Here is a 26,706-nt window from a genome sequence, read left to right as displayed (position 1 = left end):
TTCATTGCAAGTGTTAATAAACCAATGCATTACCTGTGCAGTCAGAGAAGGTGAACTGCAATGGCAGTGTTTTTGCTTTTATGTGCTTTTTAGGAAAGAACTGCCTCATTTGCATAGATAAAAGCACTGGTTTATTATAAGACCTCTTTTCCAGGGGCAGTTGAGCTGTGTGCTCAGCAAGCAGTTACCAGTGAGGCTGACAGATGGAGGGATGGAGGCGGCTGCCTGTGGTGTGCTGCGGGGACTAGACTCTGCGGGGAGGGGGAACTCCGATACAGGAAGAGAGGCACGGGGGAGCAGAGCAGAAAAGTGCAATGTAGCAAGTGGACTAAATGGGCGCCGCCATAGGCACCAATACAAAATAGCAGCACTTGAGTGCCCAATATATAGCGGGCGCTGTATCAGCATCCGCAAAATATTGGGCACCCAAATTTCCGCTCTGGCGCGCAAAGGCCGCTATTTTATATTGGCTATGGTGGCGCCCAATTAGTCCACTATCCGCATGCGTGTAAATTAACTTACCTACTCCATAGCCCCGTCTCCACAAAGGCATCCATCTTGCAGCTGTCACGGCCACTCTTCAAAGTTGCAGTGGGCAGAGTGTGTTCCCGGTCTCTGATGCATGCCAGGAGATGAGTAAGGCACGCTCATCTCCTGGCATGCAGCCGGGCCAGGAACACCACATCTCCTGGCATACACCAGAGATCGGGTACGCACTTTGCTCACAGCAACTTTGAAGAGCAGCTGTGACACCTGCAAGATGGAGACTGGTGTAGGTAAGTGAATTTACAGCTGCCCCCTTCCTCCACAGCTTAAAGGGAGGTTCATTTTTAAAAGTTCAAAACCTTTTCTGGTGTTATGGTTTGGAGTTATCACAAACCTTAGGAGCACTGGCCCTTTAATTGCCATTGCCAAACAGTTGCATGCTGGGGGACTGTCTTTATCTATAATATATTCCTCCTCTTCCCTTTATTTCCCCTCATTTTAATGACATAAGACAGTGCACTTCCTAGTATAGACCTCAGTGAGAGCGTCTGGAGAGTCTGGGAGGGGGGTGGGTAACGAATACGCAATTAGCAAGAGGAGAAAAAAAGAATGAGGGAGGAAATGTCAGGATTAGCTTCATTCACAGGTAACCAAGATGGAAATTGTCAAGAATAGTATCCTCTGCTTTTCCTTTATAAAATTCACAGGAATCATAACGTGGACAGTGCAATCCATCTGTTATGTAAGTAGAACTAGTCTGTATGTATGTGTGTGTTTTTTTTTTTTTGTGTTTTTTTTTTTTGGTTCTATTTTCCTCTCTGATCAGAATAGATTCAGAGTGGAATCTATTCTTACTACGCATTACACATAGATGATTGGACTGCAGCGCTCATTGCTTTGGCTGCTGGATTGACCGCCACTCTTACCCCACCCGGACCATCCGAAATCTTCCATTGGTTCAATACATACTTTCTATTGGTTTAAGGCCAAAATCTGCTGGGAAAATTGATACGTGGGCACCTTTACTTGGGTATGTCTTGGTCTGAAAAAAGGAAAAAAATATTAGGCAAAGGTTATTGGAACTTGCTGGGTTATTTGCATGGAATAATGACTACAGGCTTAACAGTCACCAGTACACATTGAGCTGCCACACAACTCAGCCATTCAGTTGGACATTTTTGTATATTTGTTGTTGATTTAAATAGAACATAAAAACAGCAACACTGAGTACTAGTGAAAGCCATCAATGATTTCTTAATATTTGTTTTTCCTTTTCACTCCTCTGTAGCTCGTGATGCTGCCATCTCAAAGATTGAAACCGTTGTTAAGGAGCAGTTTGCTGTTGAAGTGAAGAATAAAGAACATGAGATAGAAGTTATAGACCAGGTAAAAGGAACAGTTTGGTGTGTGAAGTCTGTTCTGCACATGTAACCAATGACCGAGATCTGTCTTCTGTACAGCGCAAAGTACAATATTTACATTTAACAGTTGTCACTGCCCCCCACCCCAAAAGAAAAGTAAAACTCCCTAATCCATCGCTTCAGGTAGTGGGTGGAGCTATGAACTTCTTTATGCCCTTAAAAACCACCTGGGCGTTACGGACGAGCACTTTGCTAGCTGCGTGTTTTCCCAATCGCCGTCGATCCGCCGCTACCCACCGCGAAAGAGGGCCCCCCCCCACAGACCCCTTGCGCAGCCTGGCCAATTACCGCCAGGCTGCGCTATGGGGTGGATCGGGACTCCCCCTGACGTCAATGACATCAGTCCGATCGTCGCCATGGCGACGGAGGAAGCCCTACAGGAAATCCTGTTCAGAACAGGATTTCCTGATGGGTATGAACTCCAGTGGCGATCGGAAGGGTGGGAGGGGGGAATCATGTAGCTAGCGCTAGGCTAGCTACATGCAAAAAAAATTAGGTAAAAAAAAAAAACCCTCCCGCGGTAATCGGAACGCCAGGGAGGTTAAAGGGGCACTGAAATGAAAATAGAAAATATTACTTTTAAATACAGTGTTAAAAAATAAAACAAACCCTGTATAAAAGTGAACTTTGCTGCCCATTGCCCTAGAGCAGGGTTTCTGAACTCAGTCCTCAATTACTCCCAACATTGTGTGTTTTGCACACTAAAAAAACAAAAAAGAACACCACAAACATCCACAGGTGATGTAATTAGTGTTTCAGCAGAGCTCATTTACTGCCTCTGGATTTCCACAAAACATGTATTGTTGGCTGGGTAGTGTACTAGTTGGTTGGATAATGTACTGGTTAAGGGGAATTCCTTGGACATGGGAGACCAGGGTTTGAATCCTGGCTAGAGTTAGTACCTATTCAGTGAGGAATCATTGGACAAGATTCCCTAACACTGCAGGGTGACCTATTGAGCGCGCCCTAGTGCCTACAGCTCTTTAGCACTTTGAGTCCGACAGGAGAAAAGCGCTATACAAATGTTGGGATTATTACTTGAGGACAGAGTTCAGAAACCGTGCCCTGGAGCAATCTGTACTTTGACGTGCTCCACAGCTTTCCAGCGGTTTCGCTGTCTAACAGTCTCCAAGCGCGTGCTCTCCTAGAAAGCCCATTCCCAGCTGTCCTGGGGCTGCTGCACTGCTCACGCCAGTTGGCGTGGAGCAGTCAGCAAGAAGTGTACCAGAGACTTAATTAAAAAGTTTTATACATACCTGGGGCTTCGTCCAGCCCCATGCCCGCAGACCACTCCCATACCGCCGTCCTCTGCTTTTTCTAGCTCCGGTAGCTGGAGAAGACTGAGGAAGGCGGCGTGGGAGTGATCCATGCGCATGGGGCTGGAAGAAGCCCTAGAATATGTATACATTTGTATTTATTTTATGTATTTTCCTCGTCTCTGTATTTGCTGTATTTGTGTCAGCGTGTGGCGTGAATTATGTCCATGTGTTGCTTATGTCCATGTGTTGCTTTAACGCATGGCTACCCCTGCATTTTATAGTTTGAATAGCCATAAAAATCCTCTACTGAAAGAACTGTGAATTAGAGTATTGACTTTTTGAAATGAGGTCGCTTCAAGTTATTTCTTCTCATCCAAGAGCAAAATTCACAATCATTTTCTCCCAGGAACCTAAGATATTTACAACATTGTATATCTATGCATACACTTCTTTTACTAAGGCTACTCTTATTTCAAGCAACCATAGAGGAGCAGGGAGGAACGTCTTTTTATTTTTGTGTTCAGTCATGTTAGTAGTATGATGGTTAGAATGACTGTTCTGTTGCTGTATTTTACGTTATATGTCCTCCTCACATTTCAGCATCGGCAGGTATTCTGAGAATGTTTGGAATTCATTGTGGGCCCCCTCAAAACTCGCAGGAGGGAAATAAAACTGTGTACTTTTAGGCTACAGAAGGGTAGAAGATGCAGAAATGATTTTACTGTTAATAAAAAAAAAGTTGGATATAGTATTCAGGTTTATGTTTAAATTGGAATTCCAGTATTTACGTCTGTTTGCAAGAATTTTAATGTTAAGTTAGTGCAGATTTGTCAAACTCAAATACAAAGTTGGCTGAAATTGAACATTGGGACCAAGTCCCAGGCCAACCTCAATGTCTACTGGCCACCTTCCTCCCTTATAAAGTTCTCTGGTGTCTAATGGCTCCCCTCCAACCCCTATACAGTTCTCTGGTGTCTAGTGGTCCCCACCCTCCCCTATACAGTTCTCTGGTGTCTAGCGGTCCCCACCCTCCCCTATACAGTTCTCTGGTGTCTAGTGGTCCCCACCCTCCCCTATACAGTTCTCTGGTGTCTAGTAGTCCCCACCCTCCCCTATACAGTTCTCTGGTGTCTAGTGGTCCCCACCCTCCCCTATACAGTTCTCTGGTGTCTAGTAGTCCCCACCCTCCCCTATACAGTTCTCTGGTGTCTAGTGGTCCCCACCCTCCCCTATACAGTTCTCTGGTGTCTAGTGGTCCCCACCCTCCCCTATACAGTTCTCTGGTGTTTAGTGGTTTCTCCCTCCCCTATGCTTTCCCTGGTGATCTAGGCCTTCACCTCCAATATAGCTTCCCTGGTGGTCTATAGTGGGCCAAATATAATGCAATAAGGGGAAACAACTTGGGGGGCAAATTTTAATGGCTCTGAGGGCCAGCTTTGGACCGCGGGCCCGAGCTTGACATGTATGAGTTAGTGCAAAGATTAAAAAAAAAAAAGCAAACCAGTTGCTGTAAAATGTGTTTATAAATGTCCCCATAATATTAGGACATTAATAAATAAAATAATACTGCAGAATAGGCACTGGCTTGCTGCCAACCCACACCTGTGTTACCTGTACAGGATATACAAGGTAGGGAGAACTGTATGTATTTTCAGCAGTATCAACAAAAGGTTGTCCCAGTAAAGCGGAACTAAACTCAGAACTTCCTCTCTGCACTAAAAGATAAACCACAGCCTAATAACCTTTAGTGGAAAACAATTTCTTCATTACAGTTTATGGAAGTCCTAAAAAAAAAAGTGGTTTCACTTTGCAGGGAGTACTGAAATGGTTAAGCCTCGCTGTATGAGAACTAATTAGCCCCTTTGATCTGGCTGAACAAATACAGAGCAGTGAATTTCTTCAGCAACTATGTGCAATACAGACTTTTCATTGTATGCTGTACAAGAGTTCAGATCTGCTTGAAGGGGCACTAATATAATTTTCCTTGCGACAGTGTCATCTTTGGTTGCGTCCAGGAAGCCACAGCAGCAGATTTCAGTGGATGATTTATTGATGTGTGTTCAATTACCTAATATTGTCAGAAAAATTTCACAATGAATGTGCAATTTTTCTGATTATTTGTCGGTTGCACTCTTCTTACTAGCACTGGTTCTGCAGTATCAATATAATGTGATTGGTTTATGTGTGTGGTTGGCATGTGATAATGAGATGGAATTATTTTTGTATTAGTTTGTAACATTGTCGCTGTCTTTCCTTGAAGGTATAGACATTGATGTTCTTTGCGCCATTAAGCATTGCCCTATGGTGTTATAGCTCAAACCTTTCCTAGTATTTATGGGTGTTTTTTTTGTTTGTTTAACCAGCGCTTGAATGAAGCTAGGCGTATGATGGATAAACTCCGGGCCTACATTGTGGCCAACTATTATGCTTCTGCAGGGTTCAGCAAAGGCCATGAGGTATTTTTTTTTTTTTTTGTCTACATTTTATTTTTATAGGTAGAAGGTTATTACAAGATTTATTTTTTTTTCTGTTTGTAAATCTTATTTGTTTAGAGCACAGCTTCGTGTGATCCTACAGTTCTCAATCATCCTTCAATCAAGAGGTTTCTAGAATCCCCTTCAAGAGCTTCATCTCCCTCCAACCACCGATCCGACACCCCATCTGCTAATAATTCCGAGACGGACTCCGTCTGCACCCACAGTGAGCTGCTGGATAAAGACAGTCATAAAAGCAGACACAAAGGAACTCCAGATGGACGGCCAGGAAAGGTATGTTTCCTGACAATAGGAATAGTCTCTACTGAAAAGTAGCACTCCTAGAGCGTGTATATAATAAGGGCGCCTGATATAAACCATATTCAACTTGTAATTTAGTAATATGGGCGCCTCTATCGTTTCCCACTGTAACCTCTATTTTTAAAGGGAACCTTAACTCTAAAAAAAAAAAAAAAAAAAAAAAAAAAAAAAGGGTCATCTGCCAGAGTTAACATGTAAAAATGTATGTGTTAATGTCAGTGATAGCTTCCTGGACCAGCGGGAATGCGTACCGCGTGGCGGCCCTCCGACTTGGCAAAAACGGAACTAGCTGGCAGCGGGGGACCGGAGGAGCCATGACTACGAGGGCACAGGATGGCTGCAGGGGGATGGTAGATGCCCCAGGTAAGTGAAACACTTTGTTTTTTTTTTTTTAAAGAGTTAAGGTTCCCTTTAAGTCTAGTAAAATAAGGACCAGTAAAACTGATAAAATATCGGTTAATTTACCTGTATGATACTACTTCATTCATTTAGTAAAATATCTGTATAAATTACAGCTATTATATTATGATGACTTAACCTCTCCCTACTCTGAAACAGAACTCTCTGTTGTTAGTGCCTAACCTTCCCCAGCAGCCCCTGGTGGCGCCTAACCCTACCCCAGCAGCCCAACCCCCCCCCCCCCCTTCCCCACGGGTACCTAATATTTCTTCATGTCCAATAGGGAGCACGTCACGTGTGTGTGTGAGGGGGTGCTATGCATATGGCCCTATTGGCGCACTCTTCCCCAGAGTTATGACTGCCCATTTTGTGCATTACGATGGGGGTGGAGCAACGCAATGGCCAGGTGTAAAACCAGCCTCACACTATCCTGGCAGGGACATTGCATTTGGAAAAGGACATTGAAATGCAAGTAATGTGAAAGGGCCTAAAGCAATGTTATGTCGCCATTTAAAATGCACATTTATTATGCCAGTTTGCTATATCGGCCTTCTGCAGCAAACCTGCAGTCAGTAGGGTGGCACTGCTGTCAGCACACGGTCCTGCATATATATTGCAATTCAGAAAGTGTTACAGGGAGATCATTCATACAATACAATACAACAACAACCTAACCTGGAATCTACTGTAGCAGTCTCTATATATTACTTTTACCTTCAGGTTTTATTCAAAAGAGCTATAGTATGCTATTTATGAAGCGGCTATGCTTGTAATTGTCAGTACTGTATAGAATTGTTCTGATATCTGCTCCTCCTTTGTACATGTTCATTTTTTTCTTTCTTTAGTATTTTTTTTTTTTTTTTTTTTTTTTTTTTTTTTTTTTTTTAGTTGAACGTTTTAGAATAAGAAAATATCTCATCTCCAATGGTGCAAGTTGGGCTTTTCCTCGTATTTTGTGTAAACTGTAATGAAGTGCTGTGAAGGAGATAATCTGCAGTAGATGTGGAAAAAAAATTAATTGGCTTTTTGTGTGTGTTTGATGAAGCATTTCAAGTTTTGTTTTTACTTTTTAACTGACTGTTTAGGATTCGGTGTCGACTGAAAACCTAGACAGCCAAACATCAGGAATTACACGGTCTGAAGACTCTTCCAGACGCTTTGTGAAGAAGACCCTGGTGGTTGGAAATGTCTCAAAGTATGTAAACTGATTAGTAACTAGTGTTTTTATTTGTAAAGATGTGGATGCGGCTGCAGTCAAATATTTCTAAACTTTCTATCTGTATTGCCAACTTTTTACTGGCCATCAACTGATTCCAGTTATTTCTAGTCTCCAATATAAGTGAACTTAAGCCATAAATAGTGCTAAGTCAGCCTTTTTGGTTCCCTTGAAGATATCCGATAAGGCAGTGTTAGCATAGCATTTACATTGCCTTTACCTTCAACTAGTAACCTGTATACATACATGTCACAAGAGCCCTCGTGGCTGACCGCACTTAGCCTTCTAATTGGTGCCAGCGCACAGATCGTGCGAACTCTGGTCGCAGTCAATGCGCAGGAACCGTTAAGAATTAGCCGCAGACAACTCAGAAGGGAGCCTGTGAGACACGGGTGATTACAACGTCACCTACTGGTTCAGAGTAAACTGCCACCACCGCGGTTACTATGGGACCGTGGGGCCCACTAACTGACTGACTAATCCTGCGAATAAAACGGTTAAACACACGATATTCTGTCTAGCCAACAACAAACAAACAGTAGCGTATCTTCAGAGACCCGGGATCATTTCTGTGTGTGCTGATAAGCAGGGTAGCGGAAAGTGAATGACTTGGAGAAAGTCGTTTATTCACGCAATATAAATAATTAATATATACAGACAATTATGAAAATCAACAATTATGAAAACAGTAATAGCCAGTATGAAAAATAAAAGAAGGGAGAAAAAATACTTAATTCCTGGAAAGATGTCCTTATTGTGGGAAGAATCATAAAGTCCTTGGTTTCAAAGTCCAGAGTTCAGAGTTCAGACCAGGTGGATGCCAGCATATCCTCAAGCTGGCATCTGATGAGTGCAAGATGTTTCAGTGTGGAGGACACAGCCCGCCTGCTGGCTCTGTGCTTTTGATGAAGCTGGTTTGGGGGTGTGGCAATGCCAGCCCCCTCTGAGCTACCAGCAAATGACAGTTCATTCCCTCTGAGAGATTTTAGAGCTAAACTTATGAATTGCTGTAACTCCTGAACCATACACGTTACATTTAGGGGGGTAACAGCTTCATACTTGGAGGAAAATACAGATTAATATGATACCTGACATGGCTAGTGCATCAGATCAGGGTCCTGAGTAGATTCATACCTGGGTGGTAGGGGCCCCGGGCCCCTCTCGACTGGTATCAAGAGATCCAGCATGACCCTACGGATCCAATGATACCGCTCTCATAACCACCCTATTTATTGTATTCTGTAAATGGGCAAAAGATTATATTGTACATTCATTTCTTCCTGCTAAGGCCGGAGTCAGCCTGACTGGAGTCCAGCTGTGTCTGCTTCTTGTCTATGAAAAGGCCCTGTTGGCTCCTTCAATTAACATCTGAATGTGAAATCTGCTTAGACAACTTTGAGTTTACACCTCTGGCTTGATCAGCAGTCACAGGGCCAGTCTTCCTGCCAGCTGCTTGTCACCTTATACCTGATGGATGGGCCATCAGCACAGCTTGAAGCCAGGGACTCTCTGGGCCCAGGCTCATTAGCATATCAAAAGAGCCATCCTGCAGTTAAGGTGATGCTATTCCTCTGCTAAGAAGGGACTGCAGACCTCCTACACAATAAATCCAGATTCTATCGATTTGAAGCGCAATCGACGCAGAGAATCGAGTGCGATCGCTTTTCTTCACGGGCGGTTCCAGGACGCGCCTGCGTCCCCGCAATCGTCCGTGACAATACATTAGCTGGGAGCAAAGGTGCCCATTCATCAATTGATTTTGACGGACAATTGACCAAGATACAGTACTCTCTCTGATTGGAGAGAGATATGTTCCATACGAACCAATTTTGGACCAAAGTTGTCAGATCGCCGATCAGGCATGACGAGTTGAATTGAATGGTCAATCAACAGCCAAGTCGACTTAAGAATGGCCACCTTCACTTGCATTTCTGTGAACTGAAGCACGTGTCTGTTGTCTGTGGATCAGATCATGTCAGATCAGAGATATGCCAGTAAGGGCTAGTGCACACCAAGAGCGTTTCTGAGCGCTTTTAAAAATGCTATTGCTTTAAAAAGTGATTGGCTAACATATTTGAATGGGATGGATCACACCAGAGCGCTGTGATTTTTATTTTTCCCCCGAAAAACAAACACTGGTCCTGCAGCATTGCTGCTGATGTCTGAAAACGTTAGATCAGAGAGAGATTTTCCAAGTTTTTTTGTTTGTTACAAAACCAGTACGGTAGCAGCTGTACTGTACATAACAAAAAAAATGCTACACAAAACGCTCCAAAAATTGCTAGGTATGAGTAGAGAATTGCTAGGCACATGCCTAGAATCGTCTTGAAAAACCCCTTCAAAAACCACTGAGCGTTTGCGATTACGCTAGCACTTTTAGGTGTGCACTGGCCCTAATACTGTTTCATCAGAGTACTGGGCAACAGCTGGCACAGACGGGTTGGGTGCATGCGCGGGTGAATGTAGTTTTGACTAGCTTAATGAATCTCTGGCCAGAGACAAGCTTATTAACTGCCTAATTCATATATCATTTGATCTTTATCATTGCCACACGCAGACAATGCTTTTGTACTACGCAAATACTTGTTTTTTATTAACGGACAGTGGTTGCCTGAAAAGACATGGCAAAATTGTTTGACCAACAGGCATCTCACCAGCTCTGCTGGTGAATATGAAACTAGACATCCAGGAGATTGCATTATATCTTCAGTAACCAGTAGAATGTTTACAGATGTATTATTATTTAGCATCTTTATTCTATGGGTTCCCTTATGGTTTAAATTACCTGGATGATCCAAGTCTTTCATGTAGTCCATAACTGAATAGATGACGCCCTCTTTGTTACGTTAAAAGTGTAAAATATCAATTGTGCTGCTTTGCAGGACTACCAGATCCAAACCCAGAGTTTAAACACATCTTTGCATGTAAACTGAATGAAAGCCATTGTATTTAGCAATTAATGTGTGAATACTGTATGTGCTTCAAATGGCAATATTTTAATTCTTTTGTGATCTAAGGTACATTCCCCCTGACAAGCGAGAAGAGAATGATCAGTCTACCCACAAGTGGATGGTCTATGTGCGGGGCTCTAGAAAGGAACCAAGCATTCACCACTTTGTGAAAAAAGTTTGGTTCTTCTTGCATCCAAGCTACAAGCCTAATGATCTTGTGGAAGTCAGGTGAGTCCAGTCTTTACTCTGCTTAAAGTGGGATAAAACTCTAACATAATATTCAATAAAAAAAGTGTTTTCCTGCTTTTCATTATCCATACAGTTACCATATTTGCTCTTGTGCAAAAGTAATAGGGTCTGTCTACAAATTACAAGTTTCCAAAGTACAGTTTATCTGCTCTGAAAGCTGCCATTGCATTTTCTTGCATAGCTGCTGTAGTTATATATTAATTCTAGTGATCAATTCTCAGCTCTTTCTGCTTTTACAGCAGAGAAAGCTCATTGCCAGCACAGCTAGGAATGTATACTAACTGTAGCAGACAAAGAAAGGTGAACAAAAGATGTTATCACATCTTCGGATGCGGTCAGAAGCTGCTCACTGAAGCAAGGAGCTTCCCACTGAAGGAACAAAGTGCTATTTAACTGTTTGAATTCTGCCCTGCTACATTTTTTTTTTGTGGTAGTAGATCTTATGCTGTAAAACTTTTAGAGCAAAGAAGAAATGTTGAGTTTCAGACCACTTTAATTTTGCCTTTGTTAGGAGAACAAGCTCAAGAACAAATGCAAAATTCTCAGCAACAACTACTTTTATGAGAAGGAATCTTTTATGAAAATATAAGAAGTATAGCTCTTTAAAATGATAGACATTTTTGTACACTATAGGCAAGTATAATCAATAGTCTAGTCTAGTCTTGCATTCATTAGAAACTAATTATTTACAAACAATAAGTACCTGCTTCGTCTTTATAGTATTACTCAGTAGTTTTTTTGCATACCAGCATTCAGATATGGAGTTAGTAGAGTTGGCACTGTACAGTCAGCCCTAATGTACACATGGATAAGTGCATTGGTGCTGCAAAGCTCAATGTCAATTTGGCTGACTCTGCTGCAAAAAAAGATCTTTTCATTTGCTCATCACTGAAACATTTGTCTTAAATGAAAAAAATCTAAATGTCCAGAATATATATATATATATATTCTGGACATTTAGATTTTTTTCATTTAAGACAAATGTTTCAGTGATGAGCAAATGAAAAGATCTTTTTTGCAGCAGAGTCAGCCAAATTGACATTGAGCTTTGCAGCACCAATGCACTTATCCATGTGTACATTAGGGCTGACTGTACAGTGCCAACTCTACTAACTCCATATCTGAATGCTTTTTTTTTTTTTTTTTTTTTTTCTGCCACTGTTTTAGTTAGCAGCTTGTTTCTATGGCAGCATCCTCCAGCAGCAAATGAATACATTTCATTCATTACTACATCAGTACACCTTCTGCAGAAGCCGGTCAGCTGACATGGGGCAAGGAGGCCCTGTTTTCAGCACTGCACAGTTTCTGCAAATGTTGCTTTGCAATCTATATGGGCTAGTTTGCACCTGGTAGGCAGACCTCTGGCCTACCATCTGCAAGCAAGAGTTGGAAGCTTATTGCCAGCTTTAGACCAATCAAGGTGAGTCAGAGTTGGCTGTGCTGTTTAGTTGTTCATTTTTCACATAGGAAAATTATTAGTTGAGGTTGCTCTATTTACATTATTTTGGAATGTTTGTTCCGTATGTTTTTGTTTAAATATTCTGTTTTTAGCTGAGTGGGTTTGTTTGTTTTTAGGGAGCCTCCTTTCCACTTAACCAGAAGAGGATGGGGTGAATTTCCTGTAAGAGTCCAAATCCATTTCAAAGACAGCCAGAACAAGCGGATAGATATCATACACAATCTGAAGGTACAGATTTGGATCATACATTTTAGTAATAAAATATATTTCTAGCACAAAAGACCCCGCTGAGCACAAAAGTAATCAGCTTACAGGGCTTGTAATATAACAGATCCTTGCTTGAGCTCCATGGGCATTGCAGCATGTGGCTGTACCTGGGATCTCAGGAGACTTGTGCTTTAGGCTGAACTTCTTTGTTAAAGAGACTCTGTAACAAAAATTTCATCCTTTTTTCTACCATCCTACAAGTTCCTAAACTTATTCTAATGTGCTCTGGCTTACTGCAGCACTTTCTACTATCACCGTCTCTGTAATAAATCAATGTATCTTTCCCCTGTCGGACTTGTCACCCTGTGTCTGGAAGGCTGCCAACTCTTCCGTGCTGATCTGTTATCCATACCCCTCTCCAGGCCCCTCTATGCACACTCCTGTGTGTGTGTTATTTACATAAGCCAGCAGCATCTTTGATATCAGTGAGAGAAGAGAGCTGGATAAAAGTCCTCCTCTGTTAGGCTGTGAAAGGAGCTGGCTGACACATACTGAGGAATTCCAGACCGGGCAGAGCTGTCTGCAGGAAGAAACGATCAGCCTGTCACTAGTATTTAGTGGATGAGAGCTGCAGGGGGACAGAAGGTAAATACACAAATGATCTCTTGAGATTCAAAAGGAAGGCTGTATACAGCCTGCTTGTGTATGGATGTATTTTCTATGTGTGGACATACTGTACATCAACCTACTTCCTGTTTTGGTGGCCATTTTGTTTGTTTATAAACAAACTTTTTAAAACGTTTTTTGACTACTTTTGATGCGGCGGGGAGCGGCGAAATTGTGACAGAGGGTAGGAGATGTCCCCTAACGCACTGGTATGTTACTTTTGTGCGATTTTAACAATACAGATTCTCTTTAAAACGGACCCAAACCAAAAAAAATTTTTTAATTCAAAATATTTTGTTGCACCACTCTGACTCATACAAAGATAAATAAACACTCCTTCAAGCCTTTGAGTATTTCAGTGCATGCTTTTCACCCTTGTCTTTTCTTAACTAGGGTTATACAGGTGGCAGCCATTACATCTGAGCTTAGTAGGAGGTTTTAGATTATGGGTGTGTTTATCATCAGCTACCCTCCCTCACAGGGACGTCGTCTATGTGAAATCTCACACAAGCTGAGATCACCTCCCCTGTGACATCATCAGTAGCAGCCTGTGTTTTGTTTTTGTTTTTTATCTCCACCAGTCTGCCGGATTCTGTCCCGGAAATATGAAAGGAAGGAAGGGGTTCCTCCAATTAATGTAAAATATTTTATATTTGTCATTATGCAGCTGAAACAAGGCTGCCGTTTATTATTATAATTTATAAAATAGATTTTATTTCTGAAATCTTGTATTTTTAATTTGGGTCCACTTTAACCCAATGCATGAATGCGCCATTAGGCCTCTTTTACATTACATAACTCGTGCACAAACCCGATTTCGTGCATGCGTTGGGAAGTTGCGGTGCGACGCTAGTTCTAATACAACTGATGGGAAGACGGAGGCGCTGGACGATTAAAAACTCCCAGATGCGGTACAACGTAACGCTCTGGAACACTTTGTGTAATGTGAAAGAGCCTTCAGACGCAATCAGCACTGTGACAAATGAATTGTGGGTTTTAGCAAAGACCAGCATCTTTCTCTTGTATTTATATATGGTGCATGAATTAATTTATTGGAATCAGTTTGGAATGGGCTCACACAGGACTAGACAAGTTCTAGGAGCAGGTAGCCAGGGCTCCTTCAGGAGGCACTATCAGAGCAGGATCATCCACCGGCAACTTAGGCAGGTACTTGGGGCTTATTGGGTGTCGGGGGGGGGGGCTACCTACCACCTTCTCTGACCTCTCTCCACCTTACCAAAAGGACCACAAGAGGGCTTCAAATCTACTACCTTGCCTAGGGCCCCATTACATCCATCTCTGGGCACTATAGTGACTTATAGTAGAATGCAGTAATGTTGCCGATGTGGCTGTGTTGACAATAGAGGTGTGTTTTTTTGTTTTTGTTTTTTTTGTTTTTTTGTTTGTTTTTTTTGTTTACAAATTTCCCCTGGCTCCTAGATTACAGACTGGCTCTTGAACTCCATGTTAATTTGTCCACCTCAGGTTTGCATAGTATTTTAGGGGTGATTTCCTCCTTGTGCTGTTTTTATATAGATGTGTGAAAAATCATTTGCCACTCCCCTTTATCACATCATTGTATAGAAGAAAGACAAATATAGTACACATTTTGTGAACTGTTCCTAATGTATTTGGTTTGTTGTTTTGTAGCTGGACAGAACTTACACTGGACTGCAGACGCTGGGCGCAGAAACGGTATCATTTTACATTTCTTCAAATGTCTTTTTTTTTTTTTTTCTGCTCAAGTCAGAGCTTTTCATGTGGTCGGGTTAAAATCTAACAGCCTATTATTGTTAGAATTGTTTCCATTATCACCTAATGCTGGGATTACACCATGAGGTTTTTCAGCAGATTTACTTTCGTTTTTTCCAATCGATTTCTATTCACTTCTTTGAGAAAATCCATCAGAAAAACGATCAAAATCAGATCGGACCTGTCAGAACCTACCTATCGAGCCATCTATCTGCCCCCCAAAAAATGTCATAGTGTTTTCCCAGCATAACATTTTGATGTACTATTTGCTGTGTGACTCTTATTATTACTCCTGCCTGACCCTGACAGAAGAGCTGAATGCAACTAACTCAGTTATGGAAAACTAGAAGTCTCAAAGACAAAGGCTGAGAGCCACTTCTGGTGCACCATATTAAACCACATGGCCTCAATTCACTAAGTTCATCTCCTGTCTTTAATAACGTTTCTAGAGTGATCACCATGGTGATGAGGCATGTCGTATTCAGGAAACATTTTACCCTAGGCAAACCTAAAGTTAACTCCTCTGTCTTTAAGTTAACTCTTCAATCCTTAAAATAACTCCAGAGTTAGACAGGCTGTTTATTAACTGCGTGTGAAAATAACTACAGAGGAGGTAACTTAAGGAATGAAGAGATAAGATAACTCTCTTACTGTGTGGAGGTAAGTTTTCTCTTGCCTTATTATCTCCAGCATGATCTTAGTGAATTGAGGCCAATGTCAAAAAATGTAAATGTATTGGAGCAGGTGCTCTCAAGACTGGTTCACCTGAAAAGTAACTACACACAAACAGCTGGAGAGCACAAGCCTGTCTCCACTCAGGGTGTCTCAGCACGAGGCGGGCAGTGTAGAGCCTGAGTGTGGCAGGGCTATAGCATTAATAATATAGTCCCCGGCCTGTTCATGGGTACTTCAGGGACCCAGCAATTGCCGGACCCCAAATTACTTCTCCCTTCAAGTTACTTCAACTCGGAGGGGGAATTGTAATGAATGCAGGCCAGAATTTCACCGGCAGCAGGGTGAGCCATCATTCGATTCACCCTGCACCAAAGTGACCCGGCGGCAAAGAGCCTGGATGGGGCTGCATGCTGTGCTGTCCCGGCTGTCAGCTGTGTGCCTCCTCCATGGTGTTCCCATAGGCAGGGGCATTTTGTACATGCACAGTTTGTAAAGATATGTAACCATGCTTGCACAGAATGCTATGGGAGCGGGATTGAGGAGGGGCATGGTAGGATAGCGCATGCGCCGGAATACTAATCCATTGGGGTCTGAGATTTTAGCAGGGCACTGGGAGGACTCTGAAGGGCTTTAAAGACTACGGGGGCTAAAAGAAGTATGAGGTAAGTAAGAGTCAACTTCCTTTTTCTCCCCAGTTGAGGTGCTCCTCTTGTGTAGTCTAACCGGATTAATCCAGTTGCCAAACAATGAACAATAAAGCTGGCCACTAACAGTCCAATTTCTAGCGAAAAATCGTTGGAGTGATCAGAAATTCTGATCGGACGGAAAATCGTTCACTTACACCATCAACTAACCAATCATTGCTTCCTATCTATCACGACCACCAAGAAAATCCACATTTTCGTTCGACGAAAATTCATTCGGGCGACATTTTTTTCACTCGTTCATAATCGATTGTGTCCACCAATGGAGATTTACAACCAATCTAATCAGAATTTCTGATCGCTCTAACGATTTTTCACTAGAAATTGGACAGTTAGTGGCCAGCATAAGGGTGACTACAAATGACTCACTCGCTATTCAATAGCAGCAAGATGTGATTTTTCTTGTCATACTTTACTGTGTGATTCCAGGCTAGCAAAGAAGTGCACTGTGATACTCTTATTGAATAGCTTGTGCAGCACTGATAGGTTTATGGCAATTTTTTGGAACAGAAGAGGAATTGCGTTGTAAGTGAGAATAATGAATGAAATGTTCCCTGTATACTGCAGGTTGTGGAAGTGGAGCTTCTCAGGCATTCCCTGGGAGAGGACTATTTGTTCTCACAATCCTCTAATGAGTCTAGTCTGTCTGAAGGATCGCTTGTTAAAACATCGACTCCACACAGAGGAAGCCAGGAATTAACAGAAAAGGGTAAATATAAGTCAATGTTTATTATGTTTCCTGAATCTTCCTGAACAGTATTTTGTAAAAGAAAGAAAATGACAGAAATCTTTGTTTATGCTTGTAGTGCGGTGCTGTGTTTTCTTTATAGACCAGCTATAAGATTAGGGAGAATTTACAAATAAGTAATTTCTGTTGCAGCTTACAGTACAGTATATCTTCACAGGACACTGCAGTATGTATTTTCCCCACTAGGAGGCACAAGCTTCATCCAAATATTCCACTATGGAGGAATTTGACTAGCGATGGTTGGAAACTCCCATTTCTTATTCCTCGGGAATTCCGATTTTCTGTTTTTTCACGAGTAATGTTTCATTAATCAGTTTTTTGCATCAGAGAATGCAAAAAATGAAATAACATTTTTTTGAAAACCCTGGAAAATCAGTCTTGTGATTAGTCTAAAATTAAAATGTTGCAGAAATTTCTGCATTCTCTTATTGGCCCAATGCTTCTGAGTTCTGTGATTGGGCCAAAATTACCGAGTCACGGTAAATCGGTTTTCCAAATTCCGATCAGAATTGCAGATTTACGATCGGAAATGCGGAAAATTAAAATTCCGCAGGAATGAGCATCAGGTTATTAAACAATAATTGAGCTGTAAGTCTTTAATATGGAAATATTTAATTTTAAAGAGCTTCTGTTATGTGTTAAAAAAATCACTAGTTGAATGCAGACTTCAGACATTAGTCAGATGCTAACAAAATCGGATGTCCAGTCTGCACAGTGAATCCTGTATATGCACACTTGGCTCTCTGCTGGGCAGTGTATACTTTACTATGGAAGGAGGAAGAGCTGTAGGCCTCCTAGTTTGGAGGAATACAATAAAAATTGGTTAGGAGGGGATGAGAGACCCCCATCAGATCGGTGACCAAAATAATCACAGATTCGTCTAACACAAAGTGGCTGGTCACAAGCTTAATTGCATGTCACTTCTTATATGTAGGCTCAAACAGGAAGCAAATGTTATGTGGTCACATGATCATGACCAGCTTACCAATCAATTACCGTATATACTCTTATATAAGCCGGCCCGCGTACAAGCCGAGGTACCCACTTTTCCCTCAGAAACCAGGAAAAAGTGATTGACTCACGCATAACCCCCTCCTCAGTATAGCCCCCCTCCCCACAGCCAGATGTGCCCCAAGGATGATACAGCTGTGTCTCAAGATGCCACTAGATGGCGTTATACATATGAGACACAGCGATTGCCACACAGAAAGAATCCCCAATCATTGCACCTCTGACACGTTGCTTGCACGCTTTGCTCCGCAAGCCACGGAACACAGGTATTCTAGAGTAATGCACTCTGCACACCATTTTACAGGAGATCTGGGCATGAAAACAGCAGGGAGCCAGCTGGCAAGAGCAGGTTCACTAGTGCATGATCCTTATGCTTCTCCTCCAGTAATAAAAATCTTCTTCATCATCCGTTCTGCTTCACTGACTCGCATATAAGCCAAGGGGCTAATTTTTTTGCACATATTTTGTGCTGAAAAATTAGGCTTGTATGTGAGTATATACAGTACATGCTTCTCCATAGTTTTTTCCTTAGAAACATTTGAAATTGATGGTCCCTTGACTTAACTGTTTGACACTAAATTTGCCCCCTATGACAATGCCTCTGTCTATACATCAATACTCAGGTAATAATGTTAATGTATGATGTGGGCAGGGAGGTGTGTCTAGGATTATGCTATATGGAACTCCGAAGATGCGTCAGAACCCACAGGTGTTTGCAGCTTCATATTGTAGATTTCATGCTGCTTTTAGCTACTTAACCCTGTTAACAGTTCTTCACTGAAGAACCCGTTTCTTTCACCACTAATTTTTAATTTTGTACATTTCCTCCTATTGTGGTATCTAACTTTCGACAACATAACAACTTTCACAATTCAAAAAGCCAGAAAACATTAGTGTTTCTTTTAGGTGTGTTTTCTAAGTGCTAGAAAAAGAGAGAAAATATTGGCTATCTATCCAGCACTCAATAAAACGGGCCCGTGTGCCTGCCCAACAGTAAAATATTCACCAGCAAAAACTCCACCTGTGCTGACATCCTAAATAATAATAAACAATAACAAAAATCTCTAGGAGAGAAAGGAGGGACAGGCACTGCGCAGGTGATAATGGCCAGAAATAATATAACGAAGATATGGACATACCAAGGTACCAAGGGCATGTCTTTGCTTACACTTTTCCCAAATGCCTATGTAAGCTTGTTTCTTTATTATTAAATTACTAATGGTGCTCTTTAATTTAGTACTGGCCACTGGCATTGTATTTTTGAGAATTGTGTGTTAACCCATTTGTGGATCCTTAAATTAACTGTATTTTCCTCCCAGCTTTGCACACAGGGAACTGTACCACGTAGTTATTCTTGAAAAGATACTTGTACTGCGAGAAATATGTGGCTGCACTTTCTGACCTATGTCTCTAACAATACTTGTTCACAGGCTGTGTTGGTGACCCAGGATTTACAGAATCTGGCCTGTTGGCTGTTTTCATGTTCAATGTCAATAACTCAGAAATGATTGAAGCTGTAGAACAGTGGTCCTCAAACTAAGGCCTGCGGGCCGAATGTGGCCCCCTGAGGCTTTTTTTTACCGGCCCCCCACACACAAAATGTATTACTTCTAGATGTGGTTAGCTACATTCTTAAATATTGGTGGTCCACATATAGCAGTGATGGCTAACCTTGGCACTCCAGCTTTGACAAAACTACAAATCCCAGCATGCCTCTGCCTCTCTGAGTTATGCTAAGAGCTTTCAGAGTACTGCTATGCCTCATGGGACTTCCATGGGTAGTTCCACCACAGCTGGATTGCCAAGGTTAGCCATCACTGGCATATAGAATAGCAGTGCTGGCATCACCCATCCACATGGAAGCCAGAAAACAGTAATTCGCTGGTTTTCAATCAAAGTCCACGTCGGGTGACACTGCTGTCCAGTTGGACTGCAGGTTGTCACCTGGGTATGCTTATTTGTCTGGCCCGCAAAGACATCTACATCATTTTATGTATACTCCGGCCCCCCAGCAGTCTGAAGTATGTTGAGCCGGCCCTTGACTCAAACCGCTTGGGGACCCCTTCTGTAGAAGCTGCTTGACAGCCAGAAAACTGGTATTTTCAAGAGGAGGTCACTAACTGCAGATTCCATATTTCTCTTAGTGTAAGATCTTTTAATATGTTGCATTTTTGGGAGGTGATTTACTGAAGGAAATGTAAAGTGAAGTAAAGCAATGTTCACATGAAAATAGAATGGTTTGTCAGGTGGCCATGGCAACTGAATATGCTTTATGGTTATTACGGATACATGTACAATGTGTATTCGATGTACTATTACTTACATACATACATACATACATACATACATCAAAGAGCACTCCACGTCTTTGCACAGCTGCTCTGATTAACCTAGAGCAGAGTCCTTTTTGCTTGTTTTGTACTTAACTGTGATTTGTTATGGTGACAGCCTTGAGCAGTGTGGCTGGCATAATGTGGACTGCTTCTGGTCTCCTAGTCATTCATAGAGGGCAGAGAGTGAGAGAGTAACCACCATACTGCATTCGTGTGCTCAGGAAACTGTTGCCAACAGTCTCTACCACTAAAGTGGCACTTGCATCTTTGTTACTTGAGGATTATACCTCTACTTAGTGGTAGGTTGTTCCTAAACTGAAAATCCAGGGATTTCTGCTCAGCCTATGGATCTGCTAATCCAAATATTTCACCAGGTCTGTAGAACTTCTGATTCTGGTATTTTTTCTCATGGCTTCCCCCTAAGTTATGGAACTGCATAACTACTTTACCTCCTGACCCATAGATTAGATTATGGATCCTAGCTTTCCTCCTGGACCATGAAATTGCAGATCCTGGCTCTCCCTCTCCACCCACGAAATTACAGATCCTATCCCATGAATTTTGAGGAGCCTTGTCCTCCTCCCTCCTTATCCATGAAATTACAGAGCCTAATTCTCCCTACTGACCCATGAAACTGCAGATTTTTGCTCTCCTTCCTGGCCTGTGGAATTACAGATCCTAGTTTTCTCTGCTTTAGGCTCATGAAACTGTGGATTTTGACTCTTCCTCTTGACCCTTGTAACTACAGATCCTGAACCATGAAACTGCAGATTTTAGCTTTTCCCATTTAGGCACCTAAAACTGCAGATTCCTGCTTTCCCTCCTGGCCCATGTAACTGCAGATCCTGGCTCTTCCTCCTGACCCATCAAACTGGAGATCCTTACTCTCCCTCCTGACACTGGTAACTTCAAAGACAACTGTAATAAGAGGTATGTGGAGGCTGCCATATTTACTTCCTTTTAAGCAATACTAGTTGCCTGGCTATCCTGCTGATCCTCTGCCTCTAATACTTTAAGCCGTAGCCCCTGAACAAGCTTGCAGTAGATCAGGTGTTTCTGACATTGTCAGATCTGACAAGATTAGCTGCATGCTCGTGTCTGGTGTTATTCATACACTACTGCAGTCAAATAGACCAGCAGGGCTGCCAGGTAACTGGTATTGTTTAAAAGGAAATAAATATGGCAGCCACAATATATCTCTCAGTACAGTTGTCCTTTCAGATCTTGATTTGTTTATTTTTTTTCCTCTTGACCCACAGAATGGCAGATTTAGTTAACATCTCCACCCATCTTTTCCTCTTGACCCACAGAAATGCAGACTCCCACTTTCCCTCCTGATCCAAAACTTTAAAGGGGAACTGAAGAGAGAGGTATATGGAGGCTGCCATGTTTATTTCCTTTTAAGCAATACCAGTTGCCTGGCAGCCCTGCTGATCATTTGCCTCTAATAATATTAGCCATAGCCCCTGAACAAGCATGCAGCAGATCAGGGATTTCAGACTTTAAAGTCAGATCTGACAAGACTAGGTGCATGCTTGTTTCTGATGTTATTCAGATACTACTGCAGAGAAATAGACCAGCAGGGCTTAAAAGGAAATAAACATGGCAGCCTCCATATACCTCTCTTCAGTTCCCCTTTAAACCTACACGTTTAACCTTTAAAATCAAAATAGAACTATGGTATTTCAGGAAGGTCCTGATTAGAATTATAGATACCATCTTTTCACCAGTTTATTTTTACTTTAGCTTTGCAGACACTTTTTTTTTCCTGGCCATTGTCTTTTTTTTTCCTGGCCATTGCCAAGCTTTGGCCTATAGAACTAAAAGTCCCATTATATCCCTATAGTCCATTGCACAAAAGACCTGCCCCATAGAAAAGAAAACCCTAACATGAGCTGCAGTAAGTAGAACTGCAAGTTTACTGCTGGACTGAGTAGTGACATGAATAGGTTGACATTTCAAGCCGGTTTCTAGATTTTAGGAAAATTATCCAGTCTTGAATCATGCAGTGGTTGACTAGAAAATTTTCAAGTTTTTTTTTTAACCAGATAGCTTGAATATCTGAAGTGAACACAACTACACATTGCTGCCCTTCGCCAGACATCTCCTTTGGCAAATCTGTATCTTTGTGTTTTAGAGTTTGACATTTGATTATTTTTCTATGAATTTTGCATTGTATTATTAATGGTGCACATTTTGTCATTAAAAAAAGGTTTTAGCATGACTTCAGAGCCCACATTTTACACTCAGCCCTCAACACTTGAACGCACACCAACAAAAATGACTCAGAGGTTCACTATTGGAGCTCACGGCAGCACTGCCTTCCAGCCTATCACAGCCAGCTGCAAGATTGTCCCTCAAGGACAGGCAACAAGTTTGGCTGAATCCCCTGGGAAATCTTTCCAGCCAATCACAATGAGCTGCAAAATTGTGTCTGGTATGACTTATTTGCAAATGTTGTCTGTTGCAACTTAAAGTATAGGAATATTAAGGGCTTATACTTGCAGACTGGTAACGCTGACTCTTCATGTGTCTGAACACTGTAAACATTTATTACTTGGGGATCTAAGAATAAGAAGTTTAAAATCCTAAAAATAAATTTTTTTAACACTGTGCTGGGTTAAAAAAAAAATGACAGCAGTGATGACACTTTTGGCCATAGGCTAGACTTTTCAGCTTCCGGGGACAAAGACAGTTTTTGTGCCCCCCCTCTGGACAAATTAGTCATGGTCACACATCAGAATGTGGGTGTGGTGATGAGTGGAGCCAAATGTAAAAATGCTGTTTAGATAGCCCAATGTGCCCCCCTTCCCCCGTTTAGATAGCCAGATTAAACCCCCTATAATTAGCTAGATGTGCCCCCCTTGTTCTGCTGCTAACACTTCTGCACTCCTCTGCAGAGGGAGGGAGGGAGACAAGCAGGGGCACTTCTGGCCACCAGTGAGCTGCCTCTCACTCACTTGGGGGTGCGGTGGCCATGCTCTGCGCCCCCTTACAGTGCTGCGCCCAGGGACATGTGTTCTCCCTTGCCCAGCCATAGCTACGCCTCTGCTTTTGGCATCAGAGAGAAACAGTAAGCACGGAAAACAGCAGAAATATTATTTATTTTTATTTTTTTCATATCCTATTTCTCCTCATTCTTACAGTGAACACTAAAAACGAAAGGATAGGTAATTTTTTTTTTTTTCAGTCAATATGGAGTTTCGTGCCACTTTAATTTTCTGCCCATATTACCACAGCTTACTGTACATCCCACAGCAAACATTACCTAGACAACAGGCTAACATCACTGTGTTAACTCTTCAGAGAGGGTAAGGCTCATAAGGCGCATACACCTGCCTGATTCCTGCAAATCAGACTCAGGCTCGGTGGATCGGATCAGTCAAAACCAGCCTTATCAGCCTGCCGACAGACTGTACACACTGGCAAGAATCAGGCGTGTACGCGCCTATACACACGCTCAACAAAAGTCTTTTAAATGCACGATGATCAAACAACTTGAAGAAGTTGGACAGCTTTTGTTACTGATAAGAGGCGACCAACGACTGATAAGACGCAGCTGAAGCCATTTCAACTGTTGGAATGACTTGAGCTGCATCTTATCAGTTGTTAGTTGCCTCTTATCAGTGATAACACACTGTCATTTGCATGTCTTTTACTTGACAAAAGTGGTCGAAGTGGCTTCTTCAAGCTGTTTGATAATCGTGCATTTAAAAGACTTTTGTTGAGCGTGTGTATGAGCCTGAAGATTCTGTTACCTTTTAGCCAAAGTTTCTTTATCGTATCTGAATTGGGAAGCTTTTCTGTTATTTGCATGCTTGTCACTGCAGCTAACAAAAAAGAAAAAAACCTTCCCACTTGCACAGTTACTTCAGTTAGGCAAAGGCAACCAGACCAGGTAAAAAGTAAAATATTAGGACTTATAGGGTCTTCAAAAAAATAAATAAGGGGGGGGGGGGGGGTGTACATATATTTTTGGGGCACTGGCTGTTTTTGCTATTTTTGGATTTTACCGCTCCCCTTAAACTTTTGTGTTTCTTCCAGTACTCATGTATGCTTAGCTGAGTGCTACTTGCAAGCGTTTTGGATCTGGAAGTAGCACTCAGTAAGTGCCCATGAGAGCTGACACACTTGTGCCAGACAATAGCAGAGAAATATTCAGTCATTGGCAGAGGAAGTGCGATAGGTCAACATGTATAAGCCCTTCTGATCTGCTTACACTTCCGCTTACTGCTTATCAGCTAGAATTGACAACTCAAATGTTCCCAAGACAAAAAAACATATATATCATGCCTTGATTAAAGAATAACTTCAGGTAAATGGTTAATGGTAAATGGTTAAGTCCATAATTGTAATAATATGTGTGACCTGTTTGTGAAGCCATTCTTGTGATTGATACATCTCTGCTGGATTGCAGCACAATTGGGTGAACCGTTTCCAGCTCTGATTTGTCACTTTGTCACCTGCATGCATACGGCACAGAAATAAAGTATAAGTAAAGATGCTGATGTGTGCAGAGATGTGCTACATGGCAACGGAAATGCGCTAGGCTTTGAAGTACTCCTTTTAAAGAGAATCTGTACCCTAAAATTACAATAAAAAGCATACTATTCTATTCATTATGTTCTCCTGGCCCCCTCTGTGCTGTTTCTGCTACTCCATGCTGCAATCCTGGCGTGAAATTGCCAGTTTTATGCAGTGTTTACAAACAAAAGACATAGCAATTGATCGGCTGAGAGGAGCTCAGTGTGCGAGTCATACAGAGTGTGCAGGGGGCCTGGAGAGGGTGTGTATTCTATCCAATCACAAGCAGCACATTCCAGCCTGACTGCCTGAGCCCGACTGTGCCAACAGAAGAAAACAGATTAGATCATATAACAGAGATAATACAGCCACTGTGCAATTAGGAAAGGCTGCAGTAAGCCAGAGCACATTAGAACAGGCATAGGAACTTATAGGATAGAAGAAATAAGGCTCAAAATTTTGTTACAGAGTCTCTAAGTAAACTAACAAATTAAATGCACACACGTCTAGATGGATATTGGTCAAAGTCCTGTGCAGATGTGAATAGCCAGTTTGGATTTATGGTCAGTTCTTGTTTCCACTTAATTTGTCTGGGACAGGCTGACATTTCCTTTATATAAGGAAGTTATCTAAAACTTTTTTTTCTCTGACTGGTAACTGATTCAGATTATAGGCTGAACTAGTATTGGTAAAAATATGTGATGAATTTTCCCTTTGGGTGCACAGTGCTGACATCACCAGCAAGGTGACCCTAACCATACAGATAGAAAGCTGCAGCAATCAGGTATGAGAGACAAGTAACGGTGGGAAAATTCAGTCCGTATGTCTGATACTTCAAGATACGGAGGGGTTGATTCACAAAACCTATGTCATGAATTAACATTTGTTTTGATTTCTCATCCGAGCAATAAACTGATTTTTAAGCAACAGCCAAGCAAAGCAAAAAAAAAAAATCTGTTCCTGAGTAACAAAACTTCAATATTACTTTTTCCACCGTATTTTTTGTTTGTTTGCCTGTTTGTTGGAGGGCTCAAAAGCTTCTATACAGAATAAGGTAATATAATTTATGAGTTAAGTTTTATGAATCAACCATTATTCCATACATATTTCAAGATTGTCTTAAAGGGAAAAAAAATGATAGGGGCTTCTTGCAGCCCCCTGGAGTCGTCCGGTGCCCACAACGTCGGTCCGAGTCCCTCCGAAAAGCAACGGCGATCCCTGCAATGCTGGCTGGCCATGCACCTTCTCATTGTACTTCTGCAACCTGGAACATTCCTGCATAAGTGTAAATCGCTGCTGCGCATGAGCAGAGCGCTATCAGAGTGCGCACAGCTCGGTGCCACACACGCATAGAAGCGCCAACTTGCAGAGCCCAGCCAGCTATGTGGGAGACGCTGCTGCTGGCCGGAGGGAATCAGGAGGACATCATGGGCACTAGACGGCTCCAGGGGGCTGCATGAGGCCCCAGGTATTTTCAGATAAGATGTTACATTGTGTGGCCAGTAAAACTAGGATTGCAGCACAACGGAGGGAAAAAGTTGCATTGTATTTTATGCGGGCCATTAAAGTGACACAAAGAGTTTTATGAAAGGTATGCTTCACTGCATCTGTTAATGCACCTGTTGTCTGGTACGCACAGCATGCCTCGCATCGCGCCAAAAGATTCCACCGATGTGACTGTACCATTACAATATATATCTGCATCGTGTTTGCTATGCGGTTATATTGTCTGGTGCAACACACTGCATCGTGTCAGGCTACGTTTCCACTAGCCGCCGCATTCAGCTGTGAGACGCACAGCGGCACTTCCTGGTCTGTGGGTACGTAGACGATTCCCAGAATTCGCTGCCT

At 42.1% G+C, this 26,706-nt stretch overlaps 1 protein-coding gene across 4 annotated transcripts in view; it reads left to right on the top strand.

The window, feature by feature from the left end:
* The window catches only part of YEATS2 (YEATS domain containing 2), a 78,375-nt gene that overhangs the window by 3,022 nt on the left and 48,647 nt on the right, over positions 1-26,706 (top strand). For 3 of the 4 annotated variants that reach the window (XM_068280703.1, XM_068280705.1, XM_068280702.1), the window contains exons 3-11: positions 1,775-1,872; positions 5,530-5,622; positions 5,719-5,934; positions 7,446-7,555; positions 10,594-10,755; positions 12,352-12,463; positions 14,759-14,803; positions 16,807-16,948; positions 22,544-22,768. In XM_068280703.1, the coding sequence (XP_068136804.1) occupies positions 1,775-1,872; positions 5,530-5,622; positions 5,719-5,934; positions 7,446-7,555; positions 10,594-10,755; positions 12,352-12,463; positions 14,759-14,803; positions 16,807-16,948; positions 22,544-22,768 (1,203 nt within the window). The remainder of the gene's footprint in view (positions 1-1,774; positions 1,873-5,529; positions 5,623-5,718; positions 5,935-7,445; positions 7,556-10,593; positions 10,756-12,351; positions 12,464-14,758; positions 14,804-16,806; positions 16,949-22,543; positions 22,769-26,706) is intronic. The other variant, XM_068280706.1, reaches the window with a different exon arrangement.

The sequence above is a fragment of the Hyperolius riggenbachi genome, chromosome 4 (assembly GCF_040937935.1).
Source record: "Hyperolius riggenbachi isolate aHypRig1 chromosome 4, aHypRig1.pri, whole genome shotgun sequence".
NCBI classification, from domain to species: Eukaryota; Metazoa; Chordata; class Amphibia; order Anura; family Hyperoliidae; genus Hyperolius; species Hyperolius riggenbachi.
Note: the sequence above shows the minus strand (reverse complement) of the source record. Positions and strands in the feature narration are given on the sequence as shown.